Below are 13,627 nucleotides of genomic sequence, written 5' to 3' on the forward strand. Positions count from 1 at the left end.
AGTGACATGTTATTTTTAATGTTTATTTCTTTCTTTTTGGTGTGCTGCACAGGCTTTTTCTCTAGCTGTGGCTAGTGGGGGCTACTCTCTAGTTGCGGTGCACGAGCTTCCCACTGGCGTTGGCTTCCCTTGTTGCAGAGCAGAGGCTCGAGGGCACTCAGGCTTTAGAAGCTGAGGCTCCTGAGCTCCAGAACACAGGCTGTAGTTGTGGTGCATGGGCTTACTTGCTCTGAAGCATGCGGAATTTTGCCAGATCAGGAATTACCCCCATGCCTCCTGCATTAGCAGGCAGATTCTTTACCGTTGAGCCACCAGGGAAGCCCTCCCTAACCACTTTTAATTAAACATTTCTGATCAAATGTTAACACTTCAAGGCTGGATTCTCTTTGTTTTTAAAAAGGCAAATGGAATACATATGAAGTATTAGACGATAAGGAGATTTTCATACATTTTAACTTTTTTTAGATCCTTTAAACCACTTTTTCTTGTTGCAGCTACAGAAATGAGTTCTAAAAATCAATGATGTATGTAATTGCATTACTGTCTCTGAAGCTACAAATAAGACTGAGACCATTTTATTAATATAAGCAATTGTCCTGTTATAGAGTTTTTGTTTGTTTTCAGTTAAGCATGGATTTCTTTTCACATTTATTTTTCTTTTCAGATAGGTGCCTTCTATTTAAACCTTGGAGGTGCTCCAGAAGGGCCAGCAGGCACAGGAAAAACGGAAACCACCAAGGACTTGGCTAAAGCTCTTGCTGTACAGTGCGTGGTATTCAACTGTTCAGATGGGCTGGACTATCTAGCAATGGGAAAGGTAAAGTTGCATATTAAATATTACAAGTAGTTTATAGTTAAGGCTAACTGGATAAGCCGAAGCAAATTCATATTTAAAACACCGATTGTGGTTTATGCATTATTTGCACTTTTTTTTTTTAATGGGCAAAGGCATTGTTTTTATCCCTTTGGGGTTTTTCTTGAGCTTAACTTTCAATTTTGACTTAAAAGCTTTGCAAGTTTCTCACATGGTAAAGAATCTTCCTGAGATGTGGGAGACCGGAGTTCCATCCCTGGGTCGAGAAGATCCCCTGGGGATGGAAATGGCAACGCTCTCCTGTGTTCTTGCCTGGAGTACTCCATGGACCGTATAGTCGACTGGCAAAGAGTCGGACATAACTGAGCCACTAACACACACGCTTCAATTTTGACTTAAACGGTTAAATGTTTATTTTCGCAAAAGATGCCCATTCCTATGAAAATCATCGTTTTTCTTGTCCTTAGTTTTTTAAAGGATTGGCTTCTTCTGGTGCTTGGGCTTGCTTTGATGAATTTAATCGAATTGAGCTGGAAGTGCTGTCAGTGGTAGCTCAACAGATCCTTTGCATTCAGAGAGCCGTTCAACAGAAGCTGGAAGTGTTTACTTTTGAAGGGACAGAGCTTAAACTCAATCCAAACTGTTTCGTAGCTATTACCATGAATCCTGGCTATGCAGGACGTTCTGAATTACCAGATAATCTTAAGGTAATATATATTTTTTAAAGAGTGTAAATTTGGTAATCAGCATAATCTACTCAAAATGGTACACTTTTCTCACATGCATTTGTAATCTCCCTTTTACCTTTTCTATTTGCTGTAAGGTAAACCTGTAAAGACTTTTTTTAATGTCTAAAAAAAATTAGAATATTAGAATACATAAAACTGCTAAAATGCTACTGAACAAATTAAAGAGTTAGTAAAAAGGTCCTGCACTGGGGGAATAAACTTGAATATCAGCTCATTATCTTTGGGTGCTTATGCTCAGCTTTAAAACTTGTTTTCTTTATGTAAATAGAATATTTCACTTGTTTTATGCTTCAGGTGCTTTTCAGAACGGTGGCTATGATGGTTCCAAACTATGCCCTCATAGCAGAAATCTCCCTCTACTCCTATGGATTTCTGAATGCAAAACCTCTGTCTGTGAAGATAGTAATGACCTACAGGCTCTGCTCAGAGCAGCTCTCATCACAGTTTCATTATGACTATGGAATGCGAGCAGTAAAAGCAGTTTTAATAGCTGCTGGAAACCTAAAACTAAAATTTCCAAATGAAAATGAAGATATTCTTGTAAGTATTAACTATGTATGTTGTGAAAGTTTCCATTAAAAAATAATTTTTTTCAGCAAGGTTGATTGTGAACTATATAGATAGGCAGATAAAAGTTGTTGTTTTCAGCCTTTTTATGTGGGGTTGAAATGACAGTTTTGAGGTTCTGGTTTTCATTATAATTTACAGGAATCCAAGGACCTTTCTGTTTGATAAGTGTAGTGTTGGCTGTTTAGTATAGGGATTCCATGAAATAATATGAAACAAACTTTGACTTTGGTGAGATGGGGGCCAGAGGAGGGCCAATACTGGCAATTAATCTGTATCGCACTTTTTGATTGATTTTTAGCTTCTTCGATCAATTAAAGATGTAAATGAACCAAAGTTTTTGTCACATGATATACCCTTATTTAGTGGGATAACTAGTGACTTATTTCCTGGTGTTAAACTTCCTGAAGCTGACTATCATGTAAGTAAGCCTCTGAGAATGACTTGTTCTTCAGATAAATTCACCTGGTGACTCAGCAGTTTTTCGAGTTTTATTAAACGAGTGAATTATTCTGTTAGGAAGATAAACCTCTGTTTTGGCCACTCTGATTAATAAGGAGGAGTAAATTTCAGTGTGTGTGCTCAGTTGTTCGGTCGTGTCTGACTCTTTGCAACCCCATGGACTATAGCCTGCCATGCTCCTCTGTCCATGGGATTTCCCAGGCAACAGTACTAGAGCAGATGCCATGCCCTTCTCCAGGGAAATTTTAGTGCTTTATGTTATATGATACCAGGGTTAACAAGTTTCAGCTCAAAAATAATGTTACTATAAAAGAACACATTTTATTTCCTGTATTCTATCTTGTGATTTATAATATTTACTACTAAATATACTTCCCTGGTGGCTCAGATTGTAAAGAATCTGCCTGCAGTGCAGGAGACCCGGGTTCGATCCCTGGGTCAGGAAGATTCCCTGGTGAAGGGAATGGCTCCCCACTCCAGTATTCTTGCCTGGAGAATTCCATGGACAGAGGAACCTGTAGGGTTACAGTCCATGGGTCTGTGAAGATTTGGACACGACTGAGCGATTAACAGAATGTCAATCTCAACCTGATAAATGTGTCTTTTAGTTTTTCAGGGTTCTCTGAGAAACTGCCAGATTTCTCCTTGTAGGTTTCTAGGTCCCCCAGTAAGAAGGGGACATGTACTCCAGTAATCCCTCTGTTCCCATCAGTTACCTTCCAGAGAGGATAAAAGCCTGGTTGTGCAGAAGTGGGGGCTAACTTTGCACCTGATTGGAGCACCACTGGGGAAAGCAATGGTGCTTGTTAACCCTGGTATCATATAACATAAAGTACTAAAATTTCCCTGGAGAAATGCATGGCATCCTACTGGGATAACTGATTTGGGGGTTTCTATTTTGACAGGGTAAGGTTGGGGAGCAAAAGCTGAAGAAGATGGTGAAAGGAAGAAACGGAGTTTGAAAGAGGGAGTCCATGAGAAGATGTAGCTCCAAATCTTTTTGGGGCAACGCAGAAATAGAGGCTTAACATAAACAAGACTCACTCAGACTTTTTTTTCCTAATTTAATTTTATACTGGAGTATACTTGATTTACACTGTTGTGTTAGGCTTCCCACGTGCTGCTAGAGGCAAAGAACCCCCCTGCCAACGCAGGAGACACAGGAGATGCAGGTTTGATTCCTGGGTCTGGAAGCTCCCCTGGAGAAGGAAATGGCAACCCACTCCAGTATTCTTGCCTGGAGAATCCCATGGACAGAGAAGCCTGGCGGACTACAGTCCATAGAGTCGCAAGGAGTTGGACGCAACTGAAGCGACTTAGCATGCATATGTACAGCTAAGTGATTCAGTTATATACGGATACGTATATCCATTCTTTTTCAGAGTCATTTCCCATATATGTTATTACAGAATACTGAGGAGAGATCCCTGTCTATATATTAGTAGGTCCCTCTTGCTCATCTATTTTAGATAAAGTAGTGTCTAAAGTTAATCACAAATCCTAAATGATCCCTCACCTCCACATGTCTCTCTCACTTGCCGCTTGAAACCATAAGTCTACTTTCCAAGTCTGTGACTCTGTTGTTATTTTGCAAAGAAGTTCATTTCTATCATGCATTTTTTTTGAAGGATCCACATAAAAGAGATATCACATATTTGCCATTCTCTGATATTTGCCATTCTCCTTCACCTAGTGTGACCATCTCTATGTCCTTCCATGTTGGGGCAATGACATGGTTTCATTCTTTTTTTAAGGCCAAATAATATTCCATTAAGTGTATGGACCACATCTTCTTTATCCATGCAGACATTTAAGATGCTTCGGTGTCTTGGTTATTCTACATAGTGCTGCAGTGAGTTTTGGGGTGTGTGTACCTTTTTGAACTATGGTTTTCTCGGGGTATTCTCCCAGAAGTGGGAGTGCCAGATCAAATGATACCTTTGTTTTTCCTTCTGTACTTCACAGCACTACCAATTTGCATTCCTTCCAGCAGTGTGCAAAGGTTGCATAGGTTGCATGGAGAATTCCATGCTCTCTTCAGCATTTCCTGTTTGGAAACTTTCTGATGACGGCCATTCTAACTGGAGTTAGTTGATAACTCGTCGCAGATTCAAACTTGCAATTGTCTAATAATTGGCTTATCATTGGCTAAAACTTAACAACAGTATAAATAAAATATACCTCTTGAATTTTCTTCTTGAAAACCAGCCCATTCAAAAATTCTTTATCCATGATCTTTGTGAGGACATTTCTTCAGGGGCAGGTATTATTTCTTTGCAGCAATGCAAATCTTGTGGATGTTAACTATGATAGCAACAGGGAGTCAAGTTGCTGTTATGAGAAATGGCCACAAGATGGGAGTACTTCCCCATCCCCACTCTGGAAAATAGACTTGGAGCCTTTTAGACAAATTCATGTTCCTGATGGTAAATGAGAACGGAACGGGGGCAGAACAAAGACCCGAGGGCTTGTGTCTCCTTACCTCTGCCCCTCTTCCTTACCTATTCGCCTCCTCCCACCCCTCTCAGCCAAAGCCCAAGCCCTGCAAAAGCGTTTTGCCAAGAGTATTGAGGGTCAGTAGGTAGGGTGACTCTAAGCAAACTGGCTTTACCTGGGACCACACCACGAGGAGCTCTGGAGGGTGAAGGTTCTGAGAGATCTTCCTGGCATGCTGCTCCACTGTCCTTTGGAGGCATGAGTCTTGGCTTACCTGAAAAGGGCCCATCTGCATGCTGAAGCAGAGGTTTTATTCAGAGGAGACCCGGCACTTTTGGTAGAAGTGGGGATCATTTGCTGGCATGACCTCCTGAGCAGCCTCAAACTCACAGCACTCCTGCTTTGGGAGCTGAGTCTACTCAGGTCTCTGGATAAGAAACCAGCTTGGGTGACTCAGGTCCAGGAGAATAGAACAGACATTTTTGGCTCTTAGGACTGTTGCATTTATGTGGATATTCTATTGCAGTGGAATCGACATGCATCGTTCTCTTGGTTTGCGTTCTTCAGCTCCTTGATTCACTTCTACATAGGCCTGTACCTATGATTTTTCAGATTCTCATCCCATGATGGTATTGCAGAGTGTTGAGTCAAATTTCCTGGGCCCTTCTGTGGGTCTTTGGCTATGATATATTTTTATGTGCATTTCCAATAGTTTGGGGCCTCCTCATTGATCCTGCTCCCTGCTTCCCCCTGCCAACCTCTCCATCTGTGCCTTGGCAATGGTATGTTTCATATGTAAGCCTGTGAGCCTGATTTTTGTGTGGGACACTAATGGGTTTTGATCATGTTTTAGATATCACCTGTAAGTGAAATCAGTCATACTTGTGTTCTGTCTGCCTCACCGGACTTAGTGTGAGCCTCTTCTGGTCCATTGAGTTGCTTAAAACAGCATGATTTCATTGTGTTTCTGGGCTGAGTAACTGTCCACTGAGTATGGGTGGCATGCCTTCTTTCTCTCTTCGTCTGTCCTCAGACACTTGGGTCGTTTCTCTGCCTTGGCTATTGTAAATAATGCAGACACGACCATTGCAGTGCCTGTGACTTTTGCAAGGATGCTCTTCTCTGGATATCCTTCCAGGAAGAGATACACAATCTTGTGGTAGCTCCGTTTTTCTTTTCTTAAACAAACATCCAGACTGTTCTCCAGAGTGACTGTTGCCAGTTTACAGTCCCACCTCAGCATTGGAGAGTTCCCTATTCTTCCCTTACTCCACTCCCCAGACCCGGGGGGCCTTTTTTGAAGTGTTGATTTTGTAATGATTGCTGCCAGAGGATGCCTGGGTGTCTTTGTCTTGGGGTCTTTCTCCTCCTTAGGGATCCTGAGCATTTTCATTTCAGGTGATTTTTCTCTGTGACAAAGAGTGTGAATAAAATGTGGCTGTTGAAATATGCATGTGGATGGTGGGCTGTGTTTTGAGTTAGTTTTCATTAGGTGCCTCCATGAACCTTTCTTGATGGGGGAGGTCATCTGCATCCCCAATCCTGTGAACCTCAAGTACTCTGCAGCCATGCCTTCTCGTTGCAGTTTCAGAAAATGCTCACAAGGCGGCAGCACTTCCTCATGCCCCACTTCGTTCACTGGGCCATCCTTCCTGGGTTGTCAAGGAGAGTGGAAGGGCTTGTGTCCCTACCTCTGCCCCTCTTCCTCTACCCCTTCGCCTCCTCCCGACCACCTCAGTCAATCCCCAAGCCCCAAGCCCTGCAAAAGTGTTATGCCGAGGGTCCTGAGAGTCAGTTGGTGGGGCGACTGTAAGCAAGCTGGCTGTAATCAGGGACCACAGCCCTGGGAGCCCTGGAGCCCTACGCCTCTCAGAGCTCTTCCAGGCACGCCTCTCCACCGTCCTTTGGCGGCTTGAGGCTCAGTTTAGGTGAAAAGGCCCTACCTGCATCCTGCGGTGGTGGTTTCATTCAGAGGGCACCCCCCGCCAAGTTCTGATGGAAGCGGGGCTCATTTGCTGGCACGTCCTCCCGAGCAGCCTCAATCCCACCCGAGTCCTGCTTTGGGAGCCGAGTCTGCCCAGGTCTAGGGTTGGTCCAGGCCCCAGGGGAATTGCTATGGTTAGACGTCCACTATTTTTTCTTATTTGAGTCTGCTGAGTGTACTGTGTTCTTTCTCCTCTGGTTGTTTTAAATGTTTTCTCTGTTTCCGTTCTTGACCCTGTGCCAAGTTTTGTTCATTTTGTTCTTATCCTGCTCGGTATTTGCTGCACTTCTGCTATCTATGTATTACTTTCTTTCTCCAGAAAATTCTTATTATCTTTTAAAGTATTTTTTCTACCCAATTTTCTCTCCCCTGTCCTTCTGGGGCTCCAGTTACATGAATTCATATTTTTGACTATTTTATATTGTCTCACATGTCTCTTATGATCGGTTTCTGTTTTTTCATTGTTTTTATTATCTGTGCTTTAGTTTGGATACTTTTATTGACTTGCCTTTAAGATTTATGGTCCTTTCTTTGGCTTTGTTCAGTCTACCAATGAACTGTTAATTTTATCAATTTTATTTTTTTCACCTTTATTTTATCCAGTTTGATTTTATTAAAATGTCTCATTTCTTTGCTTAAATTCTTCATCATTTCATCTGTTTTTGTAATATTGTCTATGTTTTTTTATACATTTACAAAAGTCTTTTTTTATCAGCTAATTATGACATCTGAGTCATCTGTGAGTTATTTACTATATTTTTCCCCCTACTGATCAACAGCTATTTTTTTCTTATGACTGTTAAAAATTGAGTAGAAAGTAAGAGGGTAAACTGATAATATTTTCCTGTAGGAAAACCATGTTTTTTTTCTTTGTAAGATAGCTAGGTTTTTTTTTTTAAAAAAAAACATGTTTTTTTTCTTTGTGAGCTGCTGATCTTTTCAACCAGGAGTTGACCTGAGCCAGAGCCTTGCTACACAAGTATTGATCATTAGTCTATCTCTGATTTCAAATGTCTTTAGAGTGAGAACTCTCTTGTCTATGATAGGATCCTTCCTCTAGCAGCATTTTGGGATAAAAACATCCGAAGACTAAGAAAATCTCTTTCTGTGGGGGGTTTGTAGCTAAGCCCTTGATTTGTTGTGTCATTTCACACTCAGCAAAAGCATAGGCAGTGGAAAAACCAGCTCTATATTTGAAGCTCCTCCAGATTTATATGTCACAGGAGCCTACATGGTCATTCAAATATCTGTCAATTTCTCCTTACTTCAGCAAACTCCCTCCGCAGTATAGCAGGTCAGTCCAATGCCTACCTGTCTGTACGTCCTTCTAGAAGTAAGACTAGCAGCTGGTCTGTGTGAAAGGCTCATCCCTTTCTGAAATTTAGTTCCTTTAGGCTTGTGCTCAGTGCTCAGCCGCTCAGTTGTGGCCAACTCTCTGCAACCCCTTAGACTGTAGCCCACCAGGCTTCAGTGGAGTTTTCTAGGCAGGAATATTGGAATGGTTTGCCATTTCTGAAATTTAGTTCCTTTAGACTTACGTGTATCCAAAATGCTCCTGTGTGTTTACAGTTTTTGTAATTTTTGTAACCTCTGTGTGTTTCTATTTACCATAGTGTGAAGGGTTGTTTGGCATGTCCTTCTGTATCCTAATCAAAAGTGAAATTCTGGAAAAACTAATAAGACAAGTTGTTTTCATGCAGCATATACCCAATGCTATGATGCCATGATCATTGATAATGGGGAACACTAATTTTTTAAAGTATTTTAATTCTACTTTTTCCTTTCTTAAGTAAAAAAAAAAGGTTTAAGAAATAGTTTACAAATATAAGAAGACAATTTTATTATTTCTAAATGAAAAATTATATTTATAAGATATGAATGATATGATTTATAACAACATTTTGTAGAAATGCATTCCATTTTTCTTTTATTTTAGGAATTTTTGGAATGTGCTCATGAAGCCTGCAAAGTACATAATCTTCAGCCTGTTAAATTTTTTCTTGAAAAAATGATTCAGACATATGAGATGATGATCGTTAGACATGGGTAAGATTATAGATAGTTAGATGCCATAGTTAGCTGTTATTTTTTAGGTTAAACTATTAAAACAACTAAAATTTGTAAACCAAAAGAGTCAGCAAATTTTGCTAGGTGCAGTAGGGAGCAACCCTCCACCCCCACTCTACCCCAACTAATCGCCATTCCAGTAACTTAAAAACAATGCTATATTTCTCTCATGCTACATGTCCAAAAAAGATTGGAAAGGAGCGCTCATTCAGTCAGTGATGTAGCACTAATGACCCTCCACAGTTTGCCCCTTTGATCATCAAATATGTAATTTGTTCTACTTCATGAACATTAAATACACTTTTACTTTCCCAGGGAGGCAACCCGAAAGTTCCAATCAATGAACCAGACTCAAAGTCTAGAATCTCTAGATGATGTGTGATAGTCCGTGTATCAGATTTGGAAGCTGTTCCTCTTGCTCCAGAGATCTAAAAATAGAAAAGTTATCTGCCCTGCACACATCCAATATTATAATAGTGGGTTTACCAGAACATGATTACCGCAGCAAATACTCACATTCAGAACCTGAACAGACAAAGCCAACACTTGTCAGCAGCAGTTCTGAAATTCAGCAAGGCCTTTTGGACCCTAATTCCAGAGGCAGACTGACTGTGAAAGTACTCCAGCAGTTGGTACAGACCCTTCCAGGGAGTCAGAATCATTTTATACATAATTTATTGTAAAGGGTATCATTAAGTGGCTCTGGCCATTTTGTATTCATAATTACATATATATATATATATATATAGCTTTTTTTCCTCCTGAGACAGCCTCCCCTACCAATTGTATAAACTGAGATCCCCATAAAACCTGGGTATACTTCTGTTTGGCTTTGCTCCCCAAGAGGAGTTTTCTGGGAACCTGTCCTCTGTGGACTTTGGTTCAACCTTGTGAGGGGTCTCCCCTCTCCATTTTCTTCCCTGATCACATTTTCTCACATAATAGAGAAAATTTCCTTGAGAGCTGAAAAATGTTTTCAGCCGGCTCTCTACCTATAAAAAGTTGATGTCTCAAAGGTCATGATTTTTTAAAGGCAGATTTTTTTTTAAAAAAAATCTCTTTGTATTATATAAAATTTCAAACATATGTAAAAATAGAGGGAATTAGTACAGTCAACCCTCATGCATTCAGTAACTAAGAGTCTTTTTTACATCTTAAACATGTCACATTGTGTTTTAGCCTAGACTCATGGTTTCTTTGTCAGTCAATTCTCTCAGAAACTTAATAAGCTCTTTTTCCATTTGATTCCAGGTGTGCCAGGAGCCACCAGAGTGGTCCTTATTAAGTCATACCTTTCTAAACATCCTTGTAGTATCCTTGAACCTATCTGACTTAGTTGGTGGGCCCATATCCTTAATCTGTTTTCCCTAAATTATTTCACCATCCGGAAATGATTGCTGGGAACCATATTAACCTTTCATTTCTTATAATGAAGTGATACAGTGGCCCTGCTCTTGATTTGGTCTTTGATACTAGGCTAAGCTGATCTTTGTTGTTCAAAGATTTTCTCAACTTGTCTCTAACCAATTGCAGATGAGAATAAATCACCTCATTCAGTCTCCCAAGTCTTTCTCAGCTTTCTCCACTTTCATTCCTGCTTGAAAACTGGCCATATTTTCCTGAGCTCATTTCTTTTTGTAGCTCCTTGTTAAATGCATTCCTCAGCTGCCAATATACACTAATAATTTTCTGTTTACTATCTTTTCCCCCTAAAACCACAATTTCAACAGATTTATTATCTATCTCCCAGATTATCTCAGGGGATAAATTTACCAAATGTTTGATCATTCAGTTCAGTTCAGTCACTCAGTTGTGTCTGACTATTTGTGACCCTATGAACTGCAGCACGCCAGGCCTCCCTGTCCATTACCAACTCCCGGAGTTTATGCAGTTTCATGTCCATTGAGTCGGTGATGCGATCCAACCATCTCATCTTCTGTCGTCTCCTTCTCCTCCTGCCCTCAATCTTTCCCCAGCATCAGGGTCTTTTCAAATGAGCCAGCTCTTTGCATCAGGTGGCCAAAGTATTGGAGTTTCAGCTTCAACATCAGTCCTTCCAATGAACACCCAAGACTGATCTCTTTTAGGATGGACTGGTTGGATCTCCTTGCAGTCCAAGGGACTCTCAAGAGTCTTCTCCAATACCGCAGTCCAAAAGCATCAGTTCTTCAGCACTCAGTGTTCTTTATAGTCCAACTCCCACATCTATACATGACTAATGGAAAAACCATAGCTTTGACTAGATGGACCTTTGTTGACAAAGTAATATCTCTGCTTTTTAATATGCTATCTAGGTTGGTCATAACTTTCCTTCCAAGGAGTAAGCATCTTTTAATTTCATGGCTGCAGTCACCATCTGCAGTGATTTTGGAGCCCCCAAAATAAAGTCAGCCAGTTTCCTCATCTATTTGCCATGAAGAGATGGGACTGGATGCCATGAAGCCAACTTTTTCACTCTCCTCTTTTACTTTCATCAAGAGGCTCTTTAGTTCTTCACTTTCTGCAATAAGGGTGATGTCATTTGCATATCTGAGGTTATTGATATTTCTGCCAACAATCTTGACTCCAGCTTGTGCTTCCTCCAGTCCAGCATTTCTCATGATGCACTCTGCACAGAAGTTAAATAAGCAGGGTGACAATGTACAGCCTTGACGTACTCCTTTTCCTATCTGGAACCAGTCTGTTGTTCCATGTCCAGTTCTAACTGTTGCTTCCTGACCTGCATATAGGTTTCTCAAGAGGCAGGTCAGGTGGTCTTGTATTCCCATCTCTTTCAGAATTTTCCACAGCATAGCATTAATTCCCAGTCGTTAGCCTCTGTTAACAGTTAATTTGCCACCCACAACTTAGCCTCTAAGCCAGTGCCCCTTATTTTAGTCTCTCTCTTTTTTTAATCATGGCAAAAATACCTTTTTCCCTTCTAGGTACCAATGTCTATCAGTAAGGATGGACTACAGAGAAACAATCTGTACCCAAATCTTAGTGACTTGAGAACAAAGGTGTATTTCTCAATCACACTGTTTTCAGTATAATTTAACAGGGAGGTTCTGCTCATCATAATTATTCAGTTCCCAGGCTGTTGGAGCAGCCACTGTCTCAACATTGTGGGTCACAGCTTGCTAGAGAGAAAAGAGAGAGCTCTGTAAGTTCCCTTATGGGCACTTATCTCTCCTCTACCAAGTAACACTCATCATTTCCATTTATTACACCTTAGTCACCTAGTAGTCCTAAAAGCGGAGAAGGCAATGGCACCCCACTCTAGTACTTTTGCCTGGAAAATCCCATGGATGGAGGAGCCTGGTGGGCTGCAGTCCATGGGGTCTCTAAGAGTCAGGCACGACTGAGTGACTTCACTTTTCACTTTTCACTTTCATGCATTGGAGAAAGAAATGGCAACCCACTCCAGTGTTCTTGCCTGAAGATCCCAGGGACAGAGGAGCCTAGTGGGCTGCCATCTATGGGGTCGCACAGACTTAGCAGCCGTCCTAAAAGAGAGCAAGGAAAACTACTATGTGCCAGCAGAGAGGAGATTCAGAGATATTTGGCAAAGAGCACTGTAGCAAGTGAAAATGAGGAAAAGTGAATCCTCTCCATCTTCCTGATTAGGAAACCTCAAGTCATTAAATTTTTTTTCTTAAGTATGCAGTTGGTTCCATTTTCATTTGGAAATTTTTTATTCTCTTTTATAGATAAAGGGATTAATATTGAGAACTTGATTTAGAAATCAGTTAAATGTAACCACCTTATATCTGAGACAAAGTAATATAATTTCAAAAATTATATGTAGTAATTATCATAGGGTGAAAATTTATATACAAATATATAGGTAAATAATTTAACTTACCATTATTTTTGAGAATCTTATTGTATAATGACTTCTTTTCCTTCATAGTTTTATGTTAGTAGGAGAGCCTTTTGCTGGTAAAACAAAAGTTCTGCATATGCTGGCTGATACTCTAACTCTTATGAATGAATGTGGCTATGGAGAGGAAGAAAAAGTCATTTATAGGACTGTAAACCCCAAATCCATCACTATGGGCCAACTTTTTGGACAGTTCGACCCAGTGTCCCATGAGGTAATCCATAGAAGAAACATTCTCTACTCTTATTGACAATGCACATTAAGCCAAGAAATCTGGAATATTTTTATGTTATCACTTTATAGTTTTTTACAGAAAGCTTTCCAACTCTTCCTTTTTTCCTCCTTAGTGGACTGATGGCATTGTGGCTAACACTTTTAGAGAATTTGCCTTATCAGAAACACCTGACCGGAAATGGGTTGTATTTGATGGTCCCATTGACACTTTGTGGATAGAGAGCATGAACACAGTACTGGATGATAATAAAAAGGTAAACCATCATGATTAAAAGCAAAACAGATGCATAGTATGAGTATACTTAACACTGCTGCTGCTGCTAAGTCACTTCAGTCATGTCTGACTCTGTGCGACCCCATAGACGGCAGCCCACCAGGCTCCCCCATCCCTGGGATTCTCCAGGCAAGAACACTGGAGTGGGTTGCCATTTCCTTCTCCAATGCAGGAAAGT

At 40.6% G+C, this 13,627-nt stretch overlaps 1 protein-coding gene across 1 annotated transcript in view; it reads left to right on the top strand.

Moving 5' to 3' along the window:
* DNAH12 (dynein axonemal heavy chain 12) overlaps positions 1 to 13,627 on the top strand; it is a 166,675-nt gene that overhangs the window by 57,390 nt on the left and 95,658 nt on the right. The window contains exons 25-31 of the mRNA XM_068981725.1: positions 665 to 817; positions 1,282 to 1,521; positions 1,858 to 2,103; positions 2,432 to 2,551; positions 8,949 to 9,058; positions 12,972 to 13,155; positions 13,289 to 13,429. Coding sequence (XP_068837826.1) covers positions 665 to 817; positions 1,282 to 1,521; positions 1,858 to 2,103; positions 2,432 to 2,551; positions 8,949 to 9,058; positions 12,972 to 13,155; positions 13,289 to 13,429 — 1,194 coding nt within the window. The remainder of the gene's footprint in view (positions 1 to 664; positions 818 to 1,281; positions 1,522 to 1,857; positions 2,104 to 2,431; positions 2,552 to 8,948; positions 9,059 to 12,971; positions 13,156 to 13,288; positions 13,430 to 13,627) is intronic.

The sequence above is a fragment of the Capricornis sumatraensis genome, chromosome 10, assembly GCF_032405125.1.
Source record: "Capricornis sumatraensis isolate serow.1 chromosome 10, serow.2, whole genome shotgun sequence".
Classification (NCBI taxonomy): domain Eukaryota; kingdom Metazoa; phylum Chordata; class Mammalia; order Artiodactyla; family Bovidae; genus Capricornis; species Capricornis sumatraensis.